Source organism: Amphiura filiformis, chromosome 11 (assembly GCF_039555335.1).
Source record: "Amphiura filiformis chromosome 11, Afil_fr2py, whole genome shotgun sequence".
In the NCBI taxonomy this organism is placed as follows: domain Eukaryota; kingdom Metazoa; phylum Echinodermata; class Ophiuroidea; order Amphilepidida; family Amphiuridae; genus Amphiura; species Amphiura filiformis.
In genome coordinates, this window is record NC_092638.1 from 50,270,933 (window position 1) to 50,290,099 (window position 19,167).

Consider the following 19,167-nt stretch of genomic DNA (forward strand, 5'->3'; position numbering starts at 1 on the left):
GCTTCATGACTGACTGCCTAAAATGATAGACCCGACTCAAAATTGTTTTTAAACAGTAATTCTGTAAATTAGTTCCAGTTCCATACCTGAGGTATGATAATAAGGGACGGCGGGGACGCACCATTAGACTTCAAGGAAGTTTTGAAAAAAAAACTTTCCCCACTACATGAGCATGAAATAAAAAAAAACAACTTGGCGGCGAAAAAAAACAAAAAACTTTGCCGCGAAAACATTTTTTTCCCTGACCCCAACTTCCTACCCCCCCCCTTGATGTTTAATGGTGCGTCCCTACTAAGGCCAATAAAAAGTGTGTTTGCCCTTCACGACCAACCCCAAAAAGACAAAAATCACAGGTTGTTTTTTGGGCACACCCCGTCAGTCAGAAACACTGTCCATCCAAACCCCATCAGTCAGAAAATTTAATTGAAAAAGAATTTCAACCCTAACCTTAACTTCAATTATATTTTCTGACTGACAGTGGTTCGGATGATGGCGTTTCGGACTAACGTAATCAAAATGTTGGCCCACATTTTCTCTCCCAAAAGTGTATAATAACACATCCAGGAATTTTCAAGGGGGGGGGAGCGCCGCCCGCCGCCACCGGCTCGGCGCCCACACAAATCTGCAAAAATACACAAAGTCAGGCACCGCTCTGCAAAAATATTTACACAAAGTCAGGCACCGTTCTGCAAAAATTAGGGGGGGCACTATGTTCAAATTCATTCGTATGCAGCACCCTGCCTGGTCCTGGAATAATGCATGATGTCCCATCATGCATTGCATGTAGCATGTAAACAAGCATGCCCTTTTTTGTGAATTATGTGACCCACCGTCACCCACACATGATTTTGTGAATTTACGCAAGTTGGGACTTTATTGGCAGTACGCTGTTACAGCTAAAAAATATATACGGTATTCGCCGTTGAACCTTACTTAATTTTATTACTTCCGTGGTCTGTGCGTACACAAGCGTAAACACAGAAGTGATAAACAATCATGCCGACTCACTGATTGGCTTTAATTATCAACGGTCTTGACAACAAGATGGTTGACACACTAGTCGTCAGCGCGTTCAAGGGGAGGCGACTTCGGACCATGTACCCGGACCACGGAAGTAATACATGTAATAAAATAATTGACCCGTCCTGATTTGACAATACTGCACTATAGTCGACTATACTACATTACAAACATTGTACGGTAAGCCTACCGTATAGTCAGTCTGACAGTACACGAGTACAGTAACAGTAAAATTTGGCCCTTGACTGAGTGGACATGTGGAAATAAATTTTAATGGCCTAATATCATCACATTCACATACAATGATACGTGTGCCCAACAATCACATGTCATGGACAATGGAGTCGGACGGTCGGTCATTCATTTGTACGTTTTACGTTTAGAATGGTTGTGCTTGTGGTAAACACAACACAAGCATCGTGACCGTTTCGGTTTGCACACATGGTTTTCATGGTGATCGATCAACGTATATTCATAAGTGATTTATGTACTTGCCTGCCTAGCTTTGAATAATTATACTCTTCGACGTTCCAAAAACAAAAATGGCTTCAATTTTCAACTCAAGTTGCGAAGCCGAAGCCTCGACCGTAACTTAGCGTAAGCTTACTTCCGAAAATGATAGCGATCGGTCGGTTGTCCAGCAATCGGCAACATACTGAGTGAGTCTGAGAGGTAAACACCGGTCTCACGATACAAAGAATAAATCTCTAAGTTTACATTTTACTTACATGTACTTTTATCATTCATATCATCTCAACATGTCGGCATTTACGTGGTACACAAAACCGGACAACAAGAAATCCTTCGGGCATGTTTGGGAATCGAACCAAAATCCCGGCCATCAAATCCCATTCCCAGTTGTCAAGAAAATCGACGGCTGTCAATCATGGTTAAAAAATCTTTAATTTTGGCTGTGAGCCATTTAATTTGCATACAAAAATACTTACCGACGAAAACATGCCGACTGGCTTCTTCGTCTATTTTTGATGTAATCATACATAAAAATATGCATATATCATCCAGTTGTCACACCAGCAGCACGGGAAACCATTGCCGACGACTTTGCATGCGTGTTTTAAAACAAAATACGCGATAAAATCACGTAAAAAACACGTCGGCCACACGCGAACGCATTCGATAAAAACCTAAGCTCCGCCCTATTTTTGCACACGGTCCTTGTAATAATTAATTAGGAGGCGGGTTTCGGGCCGAAAAATACCTTTGGAATTTAGGACAAAGGAATTTATCCCGGGAATGTATTCAGGAAGCAGATCGATATCGGTATTCGAAAGCGTTGAGGCGTAGATAAGATGATAGTAGGTCGGTATTATTTATACCGAATTTCCCAAACAGCAAAATATAAAATAGCATGGCAGGGTCAGGGATGTTTTTTAGCAGAAAAACCCCAAACCGTACATGCGCGTATGGGCAGGTGAATAAAGGTTTGTGTCATTTTGAGCGTGGCTGAATTTTAATGTCTCCCGCAGGCTTTTTAAATGAAAATATTAGCAGCAATTGAATTAGGGACACGTTCCAATGACTCATTTATTTTTTAAGGGCGGAGCGGCGGACGCGGTGCAGTGCAATGCACATTGGCAATCATTTTTATAATCCCGAGAATTTAAAATAAAATAGACGTCACTCGTCAGGCAGTTTTGACACTGAAAAAAAAACCAAAACCAATTTTACTTTTCTTTTTTTTTTTTTTTTTTTTTTTTTTTAGTAATTTATGACACTGCACTTTATTACGGTATTGCACTAGCTACCCTTAAGCCGGGCCCTTGAGGGGGTCGGGTGGGGAAACATTTCCAAACGGTGTGCATCCCGGGGTGTGCATAAAATATTGATTGCCTTGGACCTCCCCTATCGGCCTGCCAAAAATTACCCCCCCCCCTTTTTGACCTGCCAAAATTTGCTTTCCACCACTTTTTGGCTTGCAAAAATTCCTACCCCCCCATTTATCCTCCCGGGCTCATAATTATTGCACATGCGCTATTTGGGGGTCAGTGGGGTGGTCAATTTAGGAGGGGGATTTTTTGGCAGACCAATTGGGGGGGGGGGGCACTGTGTTTCGGCAGGTCGAAAAGGGGGACAAGTAGGGCCTATAGGGCCTAGGCCTAATTTTTGGCAAGTCGAAGGGTATTTTGAAAATTGACCACCCGGGGTGAGAACACGCACGTAGGCCTACCTGTGAAGGCGTTAAAGGGTACCGGTACCGGTAGGCCCTATAGGGGCCTAAGGCCTATTAGGCCTAAGCCATTTGCAAACCAATTTCAAACTTCACCCAATATTTTTATCAATAATAAATAGATATGAGGCCTAGACCTAATAAATGAATTTTCAAAATGGGCAAAAGCACGAATTAATTTTTTTTATCATGATAAAAAAATTAATTAGTGCATGCAAAAATCAAAATAACAAAAAAAAAAAGAATAATAACAAAATCAATCAATCAATCATCATAAATATTGCATAATGCAATTTGCAAGATTTGTAAGGCTGTAGACAATGTACGGGGCGGTAACATACTATGATCAATCATGAAGACATGTGGAAGACTTGTTCAAGTCTATAACTTCATATTGATTTTAGCAACATATACACATCGAAGCTCATCGATGTCGCGACCACGGCACACCAATTCATAATTTTAATATCTTAATTGTGGGGCCCTCCTATTCAATAAAAATATTTCACTCCGCCTTCTTCGGAATGGGGGGGTCCAAATATATCGCGGGGCCCGGATATGGGGGGTCACAAGCAGGCCATAATTGTTTGGGATGATGAAGGGTTTTTTTAAGCTACAATTATGAACGTGGCTAATTAGGCCCCTAAGGGCTTGTGCAATAATTATGAGTCCCGCGGGGTAACATTTCCAAATTTAAGGGCGTGCCAAAATTGCTTGCCTCCCACCTCCTGGTATAAGTTTGGTCACATTGATCTTGACAATTAATCTTGAAAATTCTTTATCATGTTTGAAAATCAAGCAATCCTAGTATTTGATCTCAGATGACCTTGGAAAAATAATGGCGAAATCCAACAACTTACTTGCTGACCTCGAAATTGCCCTTACATTTTGTTTTACTTTAATAGCACTAAACATGCTAAAACTTCATGAAATGTCCAAAACATCACACTTACCAGTAAACTGATCCAATGACCTTGAATTTAGTCAAGCAAATGTTACGTTGCTCAATGACGATTGATGACCCTGATGATCCGGGGAATGACCTTCACTAGTTAAGCACATTTGGTACAATTGTGCACTTTCTGATACAAAGCATCATAATTTGCATACATGCTGTACATGGTCCAAAGTTTATTTTTAAGATGTGGAGGCAATTGGATTTGACCCCTAGTGACCGCCAGAGGTCACGAAAGGTCATGCAGGGGTAAAAAATTAAAATGTCTCAAATCATCGGTTGAATTGTCACTAGGGGTCATGCCTCCACATGTAACATGATACCGGTACGTGACCAGATCCGGGTCAAAGGTCACGCAAGGGTCACAGGGTCAAAAAGGTGATTTCAATTTTAAAATGCTACTCTTTCCACAAATTTCATGGCTCAGAGTTGGGACTTGCACACATGCATTGACCTTCGATGGTACACAAAAGTTGCTCTCCGATTTGGGATCAAAGTTCATTTAGAGGTCACTTCCGGTCATTTACGAAATACCTTTAAAATGCTACTTCTCGCACAATGAATTAAGCAGTACAGAGTTGGTACTTACGCACATGCATTGACCTTAACAGGTGCATAAAAGTTTTTCTCTGTTTTAGGGTCAAAGGTCATTAACATAGTATGCTGATGCCACATGCACAGAAATAATCCTTATGACATCCTGAACATATTAAAAATATTTCTGACCCCAAAGGTCAAAGTTTAGGGGTCAAAGGTCAGTTTTTAAAAATAGGTCCAATCGAGCTCAAATTCAACAGGAACGATCCTAACGATATTCTAAACATGTAAAAACTATTTATGACCCAGTTATCATCTAATTTGGGGGGTCATTAAGGGGTCACTTCCGGTCATTCCCAAAATATCTTAAAATGCTATTTCTCGCAGAGTTGCGACTTGCATGTACATTGACCTTAGCTGGTGCACAAGAAGTTAAATTCCTAACAGGGGTCAAAGGTCATTTAGGGGTCATTTCTTCTTAACGGCTACCTCTAGGTTCAGATCTATAACTAGATCTAGTTGTTGTTTATAACAACATCTAGATCTATAACTAGATCTAGTTGTTGTTTATAACATCTGGACCCAGATTTGTCATCTGGACATTGGCATAGGCGTAGATCCGGGGGGATAAAACCCCCTCCCCAATATTTTGCCAGGGGGAGTGGTCCATACAATCATTCCCCAATGTTGACGCCTATATGTGGGCTTTTTACCAAATTAACCTCACATTTGGCCATTAGCCCCCAAAATGCCAATTTTTGCGCGCTTCGCGCGAATTTATTCTACTTTTACACCATATTTAATCAGTTTAGCTTCAATAGGGCAAACTTTTCGCGCGCTTCGCGCGCATTTGACCCGATATACTTATTCTGTCGCCAAAAGTGCTGGATTCAATATACTTTTTTTTCCAACCCCATCCCCCATGTCAAAAAGAACGCCACTGGACACTGGACATTTTGGTCTTTACGTAAAAAATCACCTTTAGGCCTTAGGCCTACATAGCAAAATTCACATTCATTTTGGACTAAAACTGTATATAAAATTTTTTGCTCGCTTCACGCGCAAATGTCTTAGTAAAATCGAAATATGCTCATCTCCGCCGCCACTGTCGATCTTATAGTAGCCCCCCCAGTGTCATCGCCCGATATCTTCATGGCATAAATCGCCATGGTAGGTTGAATCCACAGCCACGCTTGACCATTTTGTTCCGACCTTTGAGACGCATAATGATTCGAGGGACCTGACTAAGGCTACTGACAATAGCCGGGTAATTGATTTCTCTAGTGTGTGAGTAACCTTGAACGGTAAACTGCATATCCGTCTTTACATGCATGCAGTCGACCGGCCTCTTTTATAGGCCATTGAGGTCAATGGTCATCGACTTTTATTTTAAATAATGTTTTTCGTAGCCTCCACGCAAAATTATGGTGCTAAAAAACGTAAAAATGGTAAAAATGTGAACTTAGGCTTCAAAAAACCTAAACACAAATTGTTGAAAATAGAACTTTATTTTTTTTGTTGCTTAAAGGTCATATATATTGCTAGTAATGCCAGGACAACATCATATCATTGGCAAGCTACGAGGGGCGGTCAATAGGTTCGTAGAACAAGGTACTTGAAAGAGTACTAGCCAAATTCTTTCTATCTCAATCTGGAACATGGTCATTGCAAACCTAAATGCACCCGTCACAAATTTTCTTGAAACCTTCTATATCAACAAAATGGAAGTCTTCCCATTGCTCCATGAGCCACTCTTCAGTGAAGGCATTGATCACCAGTGAACCTGATATTATGAAGATAGGGCTTAAAATTCTTCAACAGGTTTCACTAACTGGAGGCCATGCCTGGACCACAATATGGTTGCTTTAGTTAACTGACCCCTCTGTCGTGAATGGCAGCTTGACAAACTGAGAATAGGACACACAATCCAAAAAACATTCCCATTCCTACCGCCAACCTTCTTCACTTGATGGCTTGCCTCAATTTTGCTATCAAAATTGTATGATATATGCCTATGATTGTAATTTCATTTGGCAAATGAACTGTCATCAAGACTCTCCCCGAATTTCAGAAAACAGCGATGAAAACCTTCCACTGTGGTGACCGAGTGATGATCTTCTCATGGGTGGGAGATCCAGGTGCTTCCACTGAATGGACTCATAATTCTTGTGGTTAATGTATGTCTTATCACCTTTAACCTAATATAGATGAAACTTGTCTCGGTCCTCATTCTAAATGTATAGAAGATGTGGATCTGATTATGTCAACTGCTATCAATTTTGTGCATAAAGATTCTGGGACCCCATCTAGAAGACACCCTGGAATACCGAAATGTTAATGGATTTATGTTGAAAACACTTTTAACAGAGTTGTCATATTTTGTGGCTATCTCATCTTCCTTGTTTGGCTCTTTATTCATTATCAATGCCACTGTACTAGCACGTATATCAGTGGTGACGTTAGCAAGTCTTTAAGACCTTGGATGATCTTCAAGGACGCTCATTCCATTCTTGAACTATAATAACCATATCGTTGCTGTAGAATAAGGACATCATTACCATTTACAGTATCTGTACATTGTTAAATTTCATTTGAGTTTTCATCACCGCCGGGAGAAATTTCCATGATGACCCTGTATTCACTTCTGGTAGCACCTGTGAATTCATGGAGGTAGGCTTCCTCTGAAGAGCGTCCTGCCCATATACAGTGATGCAAAAATCTAATATTTGTGCAGTAAATGTTTTAAAGGAACAAGCTTTCAAATGAGACCAAATTCAATACCGTGCGACAAAGTAGCATACCCAGTTCTACAAACTTTTTGACCATCCCTCGTACTTTATGAGGACAATGAAAATGACTCCTTTTTTGAGAAAATAAGACGTTTGAAATTAATATTCCGCAAAAACCAACTTAAGCGGTGAGTTCCTTCGAACGAGACAGATTTGACATAGAAAAAGTTGACGTCATGAAATGAGATGTACCTGCTTTGAGAGAAGGGACTGTAAACGCTCTCAATGCACAGAATGTAGGCCTATACTGTTGTTGTTCTCAGAAAAAACTCTGAATCAAGTATTACAAATTTAATGGTTTTTAAACATATGGATAAAATCAGCCGCTTCTTTTTTATATATTAGTAAATTGTGATATTACAATTCATATGTATATCAACAACATGAGAAATATTTGGACTAAAAAATTAAAAAATATTTTGAGCATAGAATTTGAGCGTGATCGATTTGAGATTCAGGAATACTAGTCTCAGTGATCAATATTGTATTTATTATGCAAATAAAAAATTTCAATGAGACGGTAGCTAACCGTTGTTGACATTTGAAGGTCGCGCATTTATACATGAATCATAGATCATCTAGATGATCTATGCATGAATGAACATAAAAAGAGCTCTATAGCTCATGTATTATCGTGATTATAGGGGAAGGGCGGGTAATCCCACTCTTGATATTGGTATGGTTTCTATCTTAAGTTGTTTTAATGTTTAGTAATAGGCTTAAATGAAAAGATGTTCGGGATTACCCCACTCTCCCCTATAGTGTCCGCTTCATTTACTTGCGTCATCAGCCCGTTGCCTTGAAAATTAATTTCGCTTCGAACGGGGGAAGGACTCGTACGAGCCCGAACTTTTACCAACACAATTTCTCTTTTTTCAGGAGAAATACGCATAAAAAATTGCAACGAGTGTCAACTTGTAATGTAATAATTATTCTCTTAATTCGAATGGAGTTAAACTTGTTTTTGCAATAGATATGCCCTTTAACCAAAGGCACTAAAAAATTGTCCCGACCTCAACTACCCAGTACCCCTCCCCTTGATATCTAATGGTGCGCCCCTAAAAACGAATTAATACAGCCGTCACTTAACACGCGAAATTTAGGCCATAACATAATCAGAGGCTGAGACGAATATACCTATCGTCTCAGATCAGAGGCGCCGATATATTCTAGTGCACGATTTTTCTATATTTTCGGCGGATTTGGGCACAGATATTGAAGTTCTAGGACATTCATAGTTAATTTGGAAAAAAAAGTTACTAATGATTACAAATTTACAATTTTTTATCTTTAGTGTGCACAAGTATAATTTGTGTCTCCTTCATTGGCTACCAGTTCGCGAACGTATCAAGTTTAAACTACTGGTCTACGTGTTCAAATGCATCCATTCACAATCTCCATCATATCTTCAAGAACTGATCTCGGTTAAAACATCTGCTTATGCCACACGTTCGTCAAAGGACAAAACACTTCTATCTCAACCAAAAACCAAGACACGTACCGGTGATCATTCATTTGAATCATGTGCACCCCGGTTATGGAACACTCTACCTCGTGACATCAGGGAAGCTGGTACACTCCAGCTTTTCAAAGCAAATCTGAAAACATACCTATTCAAGTAGTTTTTATCATGCTCTTATCCAATTGTCTTGACATATATTATGCTTTGTATTGTTTGTATTAGTTTCATGTAGCTGTATATATTCTTTTGTAAAGCGCTCCGTTCTTTGTGGGGCGCTCAATAAATGCCTATTATGTTATGTTTACCTCATTCCTCAATCATAATAGTAAAAATCCCGGTAAAATGCACTGGGTTTTTCTACTATATGATAGGGGATTGATACAAACACAAATTATAGTTTAGCACACTAAAGATAACAAATTGTAAATTTGTAATCATTTTTTTTAAATTTTAGGTCCATGGGTTGTTTTCCCACTGACAAAATAGAAAAATCACCAAAACTATTGTAACCAATTTTATATTTTTGCAATTAGAACAAGATTCTGGGTTGGGGTAAACATGGTTAAGGTAACTTGGGCTAACGGCTAAGGTTAAAGGCCCATCCAGTGATTTGCTCATTCGGACAATCATATTTGAATATCATCAAAATCGTAAATATTACCAAAACTGCCCGACACTTTGAAGAGGACAGCCCAAGCCAAAATTGTTCAATATCCTTCAGGCATGGCAAAAACACTTTCGAACCTTTGTTCCAAAGATTTGGTCGCAAGACAATAGTATACTAATGTCTGGCGACCAAATCTTTGGAACAACTGGTCTCTAACTGAACTTTATAGCAATATTTCCTGAATCCCCGGCCTGAAGCACTTACCAGTTTCCTGTCAAAAGACTTTGTAAAAACTTTGTAAAATATTTTTATAAAGTACGTGTAGTAAACTGATTTTTTTTAAAAAGCCTACTGATCCCACTAATTCCCTTTCAGGACAAATATTCCATTTAATAGGACAAAGTTTTTACCGAGCCAGGGAGGCAAATTTTCTAATAGTCCCGCTACCAATAGCTACCAATATGACATTATTGCGACAAATCAGTGCGCGCGACGTGCAATAAATTTTAATGCTAAATTAAACTGCGCCAAAATGAGGACAATTGCCGGGGACAATTGTGGCCTACTTGAACAGGGCCAAAGGAAAAATCATTGCCCCCTCTCCCACAGCGGCGTAGTTTATAGTCACTGAAAATCCGGGTCAAAAATAATTATTTCCGCGCTCTTGAGTCCTTCGCACTTAAGTTGTAAGTCACATTCAGTGATCACAGCGAAAGTGTAAAAGAAAATTGTTTTTAAATTGCTTGAAAATGAAGGATAAGTCATTCAAATTGTCATTTAGAACTTTTGAAATGCAAAATTTGGCAAGAAACGAAGAAAACAGGGGTATTCAATTAGTTGAAGCCCCTATTCAAAATAATACATGTGTAGCCATAAATAATTCTGTAATAAATTACAGATTCATGTAAAATGCTTTATTTTGCATTATTAAAACCGGGGGGGGGGGGTACCGCAAACATGGGTAGCAATCAATGACCCCTTTTTCAAAGCCTATTTTTCTCAATTTTTTCGGAAAACAGCCCAATTTTTCCTTAATCTAGCCAAAATTTAAAAACTAAGACAATTTTGGTTAAATTCGGCCGAAAATTTTGACTTTTGGCATATCAATGGGTCCAAATTTTTTGAAAAATTTAGGCCTATATTTATGGGTCCACTTCCAAAATCTCAGCGGCACGTCCCTACCAAAACCAAACTTGAGTCCCCCCCCCCCCCCCGGTATTAAATACACAGCTTTCGGCTAAACCACTAGCAGGCTATGTTAGCACATCTATGACAATGACAAAGGTACCAAAATCGGAATTTTGATGATTTTTACGATCGTCTGGATGAGCAAATCACTGCATGGGTCGGGGAATGGGCATTTAAAAACATTGTTTGTTTGGTATGTCATTCATTTTGAAAAGAAAACAAAAGAACCGTAGCCTGATGTTTGCATGCGCACTTATTTTAAAATGTTCAAACCAACAAAATGTGATTCATCCGTGATCGTGACTCAGGAAATCCGGGACAGGAATTCATGTCAATAAAAATAACATCTTAAGCCTGCAGGCCCTGCATGCTATTTGGCCTACTCTTGACGGAGATCATTCCTGTATTTTGAAGAGGCTCTGTCACTCACATTTTGTATATAAATAAAAGCAAACGAAAACAAAACAAACAAACAAACAACAACAATACCAATTAACAACGTCCGCATTTTCAACAGTGCAAATTATATAATGCTGCTATTTAGACTCCGGCAAACTTGGGGCAAGTCTAAACTGAAGTAATTTAGACTTGATACAAGTCTTGGAATCTGATTTGATTGTTTTGAGCCAGTGCTGTGAACGAAATCATAGAGCTATGTAGGATGTATGTACTAGGCATAATAATTATATGATCGAGCGCGAGGTTTTAGTTTTAGCTAGTTTTAGACCCTATGTTAGAAGTAGGGCCCTATAATTTATAGCAAAGAGGTATTGAGTATCTTTTGGAAATGAAATGACGCAATGAATTGATTTTTTTTGGGGGGGGGGGAACATATTTAGGCCTAAGGAAGGCGATGATAAAATGCATCTTTTTAGATTATTTGATTTGATTTGATTTGTTCGGGTTGTGACAACCCTGGATAACCCAAGAAAGCCTCTATTGAAGCTTATTTCCATTGGGGTCCATTTGAACACCGGGACGGGTTGGGAACAGTCAGGGGTTAACACCCTACTCTTTTCGAAACTGACTGCGAGATACATGTACAGGTATGGCTCTCTGCACACGGGACCGACGGCTTAACGTCCCCTCCGAAGGACGGAGTACTTTCATGATTCATTTACCCAATTCTAAATGAACCATGGGGAGAGCGGAAGTCTAAACTTAATCTACAGATGTTGCCAATTAATTTCAGACTTTTTTTTTCCAAGTCAATATCCCAGCAAATCGCCACCGCCGGGAATCGAACCCGGGACCTCATGCATCAAAGGCAAGTACCCTAACCATTGCGCCACGCTCTCCCTAGAGCCTTCAGGCTTCCTGGGCATGGGCGGCGAGTGTGTCTGTAAGTTCCACTGGGACATTTGTGCTTGAATTGCGCAATTTTTTTCCAATTTCAGAATAATAGCTCAAAATGAGATGAGTTCTATGGGCCAGTGGACGAAAACACGGTACCGTAGGTCTACCTTTTTCCAGCTAAAAGGAACATAGGGGCCTACACATGGCAGGTCCCCATGTAAAAAAAAAAGTACGGGGTGTGTCCCGCCCCCCCCCCCTCACCTTTGAAGGCCTCGAATTTGTCTTTTGGTCAAACATATCCCATTCCCAACAACTTGTGAAGGACGAAAATACCCTTCCTCAATTTCCTGTGTTTCTCCAGAGCTTTTCATACTTTGGCTGATCGACCGAGCCCCTCCCCTCTTTGCACACGTCACTATATTAAAGTGTTGCCAGTCAAAATGGCAATAGTTTTTATGCCGCCCGGATTTACCGTTCTTTACTTTTTCGCGGGCCCTTTTTCTCACGGCCTTGTCTTTGATTTTTTTACGGGCCCGGGCACATCGGCGCCTGATTGGCACTTGTTTTTTGCAACGCATTGTAAGCACTTCCAGCAGGGCTGTTGATTCATGCGCTGAAATTGAATCAGTTTCCAGGCGCACTGTCATGTCATGACTGTACAATACTGATATTAGTAATACAAAGGGTGGCGCTGTTCAAGTTTGTATTATTATCTCGGGGGTAGGGTCGGATGCGATATCGCCAGTTTTTTGACGTCGCCATTGGATTAACACATAGGCCTAATCATGAAATCTCCACAAACAATTCTAAATGTGTTATGTGTATTATTCACAAAGTTCTCCCACAAATCCAATAAAAGGTGATGTTAACATACATACGGTTACCTCAATGACTTTCGTGCTGTAACAGTGTAACTATAAGCACTCATTCCCAACTTGGATTGAAGCGCTGATACCGTATTTGAAAGTTACTTTTTGATTCTTAATTCACTAATGCCCCTGTCAGACTTCCCTGCCGCTGCGGCATGCGCAAGCGGCAAGACGTATCAACTTACCAATGACGAGCCTTGATTGTGTCTGCAATGCGCGTGCGCCACGCCGCTCAGCGGCATGGTAGTATGAAACTTTTATTGGATTTGTTATGAGACTGTATGAGAACTTCGTGAATTATTTTAATGGGCAAGCCTGATTATTCTATTTGCGGATGTGTTGTGTGTTGCTAAAACAAAATTATGCCTTCTAAAACCGGTGGGGTTCTACAAAATACTGTATTAAAGACCCATTCAGTGATCCCAGCGCAAGTGTAAAAAAAACTAAAATTGTTTATAAATTGCTTAAAAAGGATAAGTCATTCAAATTGTCATTTGGTATTTTTGAAATGACAAATTTGGCAAAAAACAAAGAAAACAGCAGTACTGACGAAGTTGAAGCCCTATTCAAATACAATAGCTAATTTAGATACTGTCAGTATCTAAATTCGTGTAATTAATGTCTTATTTTGTCTTAAATACACGGCTTTCGGCTGAACCACTCGCAGGCTATGTTAGCATATCTATGACAAAATGTACCAAAATCTGAATTTCGATGATTTTTACGATCATGCGGATGAGCAAATCACTGAATGGGCCTTTAAGTATGTTGTTTTTCAATTTGTAACTATAAACCGTCTATTTTAAACGGGCTGTCAGCCTTGTTTCGTCAGCCTCGCACGTCACGTGTCGCTATACCGCCCGTAGGCCCCTACCTGTATTATCTGTTCCAGCTCCAGCAGAATAGTCGACTGCAAATCCGTCGGATAACGCTTTTTCAATGGGAAATGAACTTTGCTGCTTGGATGATGTCACGACGAGGTTAGCATTTATTCCGTATTGAAAAGCGTGTTCCGACGGATCTGCACTCGACCGGCCTCCCAGTGACGCCTGGAATTGTCAAAAATTCCCGAATTCTATTTTATATTTTCTGTCAATAACTAGAGCCCTAATAATGGCAAATTTGGGCATTTACTTCTTCCAATTCCCTGGTTTGTATAGTAAACATCTTATCAAGGTTGTGGGATAGGCTTTTACGACGAAAATTCATAACAATTAGTGGGTTTTTAGCTGTTGTCAAGGGGCAGTATTCATTGAACAGCTCTTTTTTTCAGAGCCAACAAACCTTTAGGCGAGATGTGCTTGTTTTCTGTTGGCAAGGGGCAGTATTCAGTGAACGGCTCTTTTCAGAGCCACCAAAACCTTTATATTAGCAGATAGGCGAGATCTGCTTGTTCTCTGTTGACAAGGGGCAGTCTTCAGTGAACGGCTCTTTTCAGAGCCACCAAAACCTTTATATTAGCAGATAGGCGAGATCTGCTTGTTCTCTGTTGACAAGGGGCAGTCTTCAGTGAACGGCTCTTTTCAGAGCCACCAAAACCTTTATATTAGCAGATAGGCGAGATCTGCTTGTTCTCTGTTGACAAGGGACAATCTTCAGTGAACGGCTCTTTTCAGAGTCATCAGTAGGCTAGGGGCGGTCTACATGTCTCATTCTTAGGTACTTTGTCCTGAAGAAGTCAGAGCTACTCCTGGCGAAAGCTTGACAGTTCTAAACTTGTCCGACGGCGAACCTGCTAAAAACCCACAAATTATCTTATCAAGGCTTTATCTGCATTACATGGTATTATTGAAAAGTGATATGGGTAAGCATTTTATCAAGAAGGCCTTACCTGCATGTAGGCCTATATACGTATGATAGTGATTATGAGGCATCTTATCAAGGCCTTATCTGCATGGTATTGAATATGATAGTGATATTTGTTTATAAATAATAAATTTCGGATGTATATAGCGCCTTTTTCCAGCTAGATCTTGAAGGATTCAAAGCGCTGTAATTTCGCTGCCATGGTGAATCATCACAATCAGATCGTATCATCTATGCCAGTTGCAGCCGAACCTCAGGCGCAGACCTATCCGCACTTAGATTGTAACATCCACCAATTATCTGTGCAGCTCCCCAAATTCCATTGGGTGAAGGAAGTTTTTGATAAGCAAACAACTAATCACCGATTTTTTGAAAGCAGGAGGAAACCGGAGATCCCGGAGAAAACCTGCGAGAGCGAGCATGGAATCGGGATAAACCAAGTGCACATGAGTCCTTGGGCCGCGCCGGGGCTTGAACCCGGGACCTCAGTGGTGCAAAGCGAGGGAACTACCGCTGCGCTAACTCGCCCTCCCATTTATTATTATTATATTTGTTTGAAGGATAATACAAACCCTCGATATGCTCGTGTGTGATACCCTGAAATAAAGCTCAAGACTCCATTTACTAATAAGTCACATGGTACTCTCACTATATTTTTAAACATGAATAAATATTGTTATTTATATAATTAATTATTATTAATTTCAGTATACACTTTTGCACTGTTTATCAAGATCAAGAAACATTCAGCTAGATTAAAATTCAATGAGTTACTTAGAAAGGCTATATAACATATTAAATGATGTTGCCTTTTATATCCTTCCGTAAAAGCCTCCAGGATAGGATGGGTCGGTCGGCTGGCATGATTTTTCCAGGATTGGTCGGCCAGCTAGCATGATTAAATGTCGATTGTTACTTTCAAAGATACCAAAAGCACCTTTCACTTTCTGAGTCATGTAGGTTGTATGTACGCCACGTATAGTAAAAATCCGGGAATAGCCCCGCACGGTTCACTCCACAATCGCTGCCAGATTGACGGACATTGCTTTATGTGGTTTGCCTTAAATTTCCAGCTTCCCCTCAGCCACACCTGGGATACTTTAACTTAACAATTTGCTATAATATTGATATATTTTTTGATGTCACAAATTGATAATGTACCCTTGCTTTCAAGCCCTGCGGGGCTATGATATATTGTCTTTATCATGGAAGTAGTCCGCGGCCTCAGCCCTACCGGACTTGGCGGCCTTTATGTTAGGGTGCAACGTTCGGTAGCGGAGCTGACCGGGTTTGTCCCATACCACCATAGCCACGAGATGCGTCGCCGTACTGGGTTTGTCATTCGTAAGTCGATTTGTACCGAAATTCCAGTCCCACAATACTATATGAGTATTGCATAACAAAGGAGATGGATTAACCCCAAATCTTTATCTATTCAATACGCCTATACGCTGGCGAAGTGAAGTAATAATCGGATTAACTACCATAGCAATAGGTTCAAACAACTTTTGATTATACCACGCTGCACTAGTACGTTCACGCGGTACATCTGCATTGAACCATATGCTGATCACTCGCACCTGTAAGATAAGCATCTTTGAATAGAGCGGCATTGTATGACTGTAGACATACACAGGTGATGAGTGCAACCTGCTTGTAGTGCAGCGCGATATATTCAAAATTGTTTTCACCTATTGCTATGGTAGTTATCCGATTTATTACGTCACTTCGCCAGCGTAAATAAATAAATTTTGGATTTATAAAGCGCCTTTCTCCAGATCTTAGAGGACTCAAAGCGCTGTAACTTCGCTGCAATGCTAGGTTGCTGCCGAACGGCGCACACCTATCCGCATTTAGATTGTAACATCCACCAATTACCTGTGCAGCTCCCCAAATTCCATTGGGTGAAGGAAGTTTTAGATAACCAAACAACTAATCACCGATTTTTGCGATACAGGAGGAAACCGGAGATCCCGGAGAAAACCTGCGAGAGCGAGCATGGAAACGGGATAAACCAAGTGCACATGAGTCCTTGGGCCGCGCCGGGGCTTGAACCCGGGACCTCAGTGGTGCAAAGCGAGGGAACTACCGCTGCGTTAACTCGCCCTCGTATAGGGTATTGTAGGAAGGAATTTCGGTACAAACTGACTTCGATACAACCATCCATGTAGTTTTAAACCAATACAATATACTATGATCAGTCATCAGTGTCATTATCCTAAGATTGGAACGTTTCGTCATACCCAGCCTTCACGTCATCAGACTTTGACCTAACCATTTCTGTAACCGATTCCGATCTTATCATTCCTTTTAAAAAGTTTGCATCAGGCACAACAGTTGCCAATGACATTAGTCCAACTTGAGTGACCATCTTTGGTATAATACTGCCAGTTTTGCGTCCACTTAGATAGGCATCTACTGATAAATGTTCCGTGGTTCCATTCTGTGCGCCACCACCTGGAAGACCTTCAAGGTACACCTGTGATAGAGGATAACAGAAAGAACTTTATATAATATGTATAACAATTGGAATCCAGAATTTCATCTGAGATAAAATAATAATGTTACCGGCCTCCTTCCACGTTGACTCGATCTATATTAATAGTCTCATTAATTCCATTTTTAATCAGGTTGATCTCCTTTCTCTCGCCCAACATACTCTCTCCTAAGCCTTCTGTAACCATGGTAATGTCATCCCTCCCTTCTCCTCTTCTCCCCTCCCGTCATTATCTCACACGTTACATCTCTTCTCCTCTATTATCGATCTCCTCTCCTCTCCTCTCCTCTCCTCTCCTCTCCTCTCCTCTCCTCTCCTCTCCTCTCCCTTCGCCTCCCCAAATCCTCCCCCAAATCCTCCCTCCCTCTCCTCTCTTCCTCCTCTCCTCTCCTCTCTTTCCTCTCCTCTCCTCTCCTCTCCTCTCCTCTCCTCTCCTCCTCATAATCCTCTCCTCTCATAATTATCCTATCATATCCTCTCCTGTCTCCACATTTCGTGCCTTCTGTCTTGACGTCCCCTCTCCCCTCCCGAGGATTATACCTAAGAATATCCAAATATCAGAATCAGTACGTACGGATGAGATTTCTCTTCTTTTGGCTGATCTTCGACCTGAGCCTCTCCTTACAAGTTTATTGACATTCGAGCTTGACAATGACCGACTGATTTTGCCCGGTCGATGTACGCCGTACGCGTCTCTATCAGAACGCTTGTGTTTGGAGCTTGAATCCAAGTAACGTACGCATCCAAGATGTCCACGGCGATCTGCAAGCTGGCTGTGTGTAAAGCAACAGAAATACCACTCATAAATACATTGGTAGAGCTAGCTTTATTTGTTGGACACTCCACTTGTTGGACAAGGTAAACCCTAACCCTACACAACGACAACGCCTGGGAAAATAATTATATTGTACAAGCAGGGAAACTAAATCAATACCCGGGATCAATACACGTGTATCTGCTATGCACGATTTGATATTCAGACAATAAATCTTTGGATACCGGGGTAGAAAATGATGAATATCTCCCGTAATTTTTGGTTTCTAAAGAAGCTAATTGTAAGTTTTGCACTTGACTATATGTGTTGAAAGAACATGATAGTCGTTAGCCAGCGTATTGACAAACAACCGTGCGTTTTGAAATCAAAAACTGACAAAAATTCAGATTTTATATGTGCAGGACAAAACAAATGACAGCTGCCCTCATTCGAAACACTCGGGTCACGGAACATAACACGGTACTATAGTGCAGTGTAGGCCATTGGTGGAGGCAAATGAGATGACGTACCAGGCTCCAGTCACCAGGCTATTGTTAATAGCCTTACTCGGATGTTCCTCGGCCCATTATGCGTTTCAAAACTATTAAACATGTTAAACAGCTCGGAATAAAATGGCCATGCGTGGCTGTTGAAGAACTGGATTCGATCTACCATCATGGCGATTTCTGACATGAAGATATCGGGGCGATGACACTGTGCCCTATTGAAAGTCATGAGTAATTTGGTGTTTTGTTGTTGATTGGCTGTCGGACAAGCGGAATATCGAACAAGTGGATGATTGCAATAATATTTATGTCATACAATAAGGGACCGTTCACAAACACTTGTTAGGGGGGTCTGATGCAAAAAATATATCGCAAAAATATTTCGGCCCCTTTTGAGAACTCAAAAATGTCAGGGCCCCCTTTTTTGACATGAAAATTATGGGTCAACCCCATAGAAAAGATATAAACTCAATTTTCCCAGGAAAATTTAAATTTGTTGTCATTTTTTTCAGGCCCCCCTAGTCCCCCCTTTTACATCAGTCCCCCTCCCCCCTAACAAGTGTTTGTGAACGGTCCCTCAGGTGAAGTGCTTTCGAATTTCCCGGGTCAATTTTCGTTTGACCTAATTCATTGTAAACTGTACCTGTAACATTTATCGGCATGGAAGTTCATCTATGTTGGAACTTATAAACT

The 19,167-nt window shown here is 40.6% G+C and overlaps 2 protein-coding genes and 1 long non-coding RNA gene across 6 annotated transcripts in view; all 3 read right to left on the minus strand.

Annotated features, from left to right (window-relative positions):
* LOC140164954 (uncharacterized) overlaps nucleotides 1–2,147 on the minus strand; it is a 53,748-nt gene extending 51,601 nt beyond the window's left edge. Inside the window, exon 1 of one of the 4 annotated variants that reach the window (XM_072188355.1) lies at nucleotides 1,968–2,147. In XM_072188355.1, the coding sequence (XP_072044456.1) occupies nucleotides 1,968–2,016 (49 nt within the window). In that variant the 5' untranslated portion in view covers nucleotides 2,017–2,147. Of the gene's footprint in view, nucleotides 1–1,748; nucleotides 1,885–1,967 lie in introns of those variants that run through there. The other 3 variants (XM_072188354.1, XM_072188357.1, XM_072188356.1) reach the window with 3 other exon arrangements.
* Nucleotides 2,148–15,396: 13,249 nt separating this feature from the next.
* Nucleotides 15,397–16,049, minus strand: LOC140164959 (uncharacterized). Its single transcript, XR_011860610.1, has 2 exons — nucleotides 16,003–16,049; nucleotides 15,397–15,964 (listed from the first exon to the last, which is right to left on the minus strand). It is a non-coding gene; the product is annotated as an uncharacterized lncRNA (long non-coding RNA).
* LOC140164958 (uncharacterized) overlaps nucleotides 16,050–19,167 on the minus strand; it is a 60,696-nt gene continuing 57,578 nt past the window's right edge. The window contains 2 exon segments of the mRNA XM_072188366.1: nucleotides 16,050–17,196; nucleotides 17,789–17,987. Coding sequence (XP_072044467.1) covers nucleotides 16,936–17,196; nucleotides 17,789–17,987 — 460 coding nt within the window. The 3' untranslated portion in view covers nucleotides 16,050–16,935.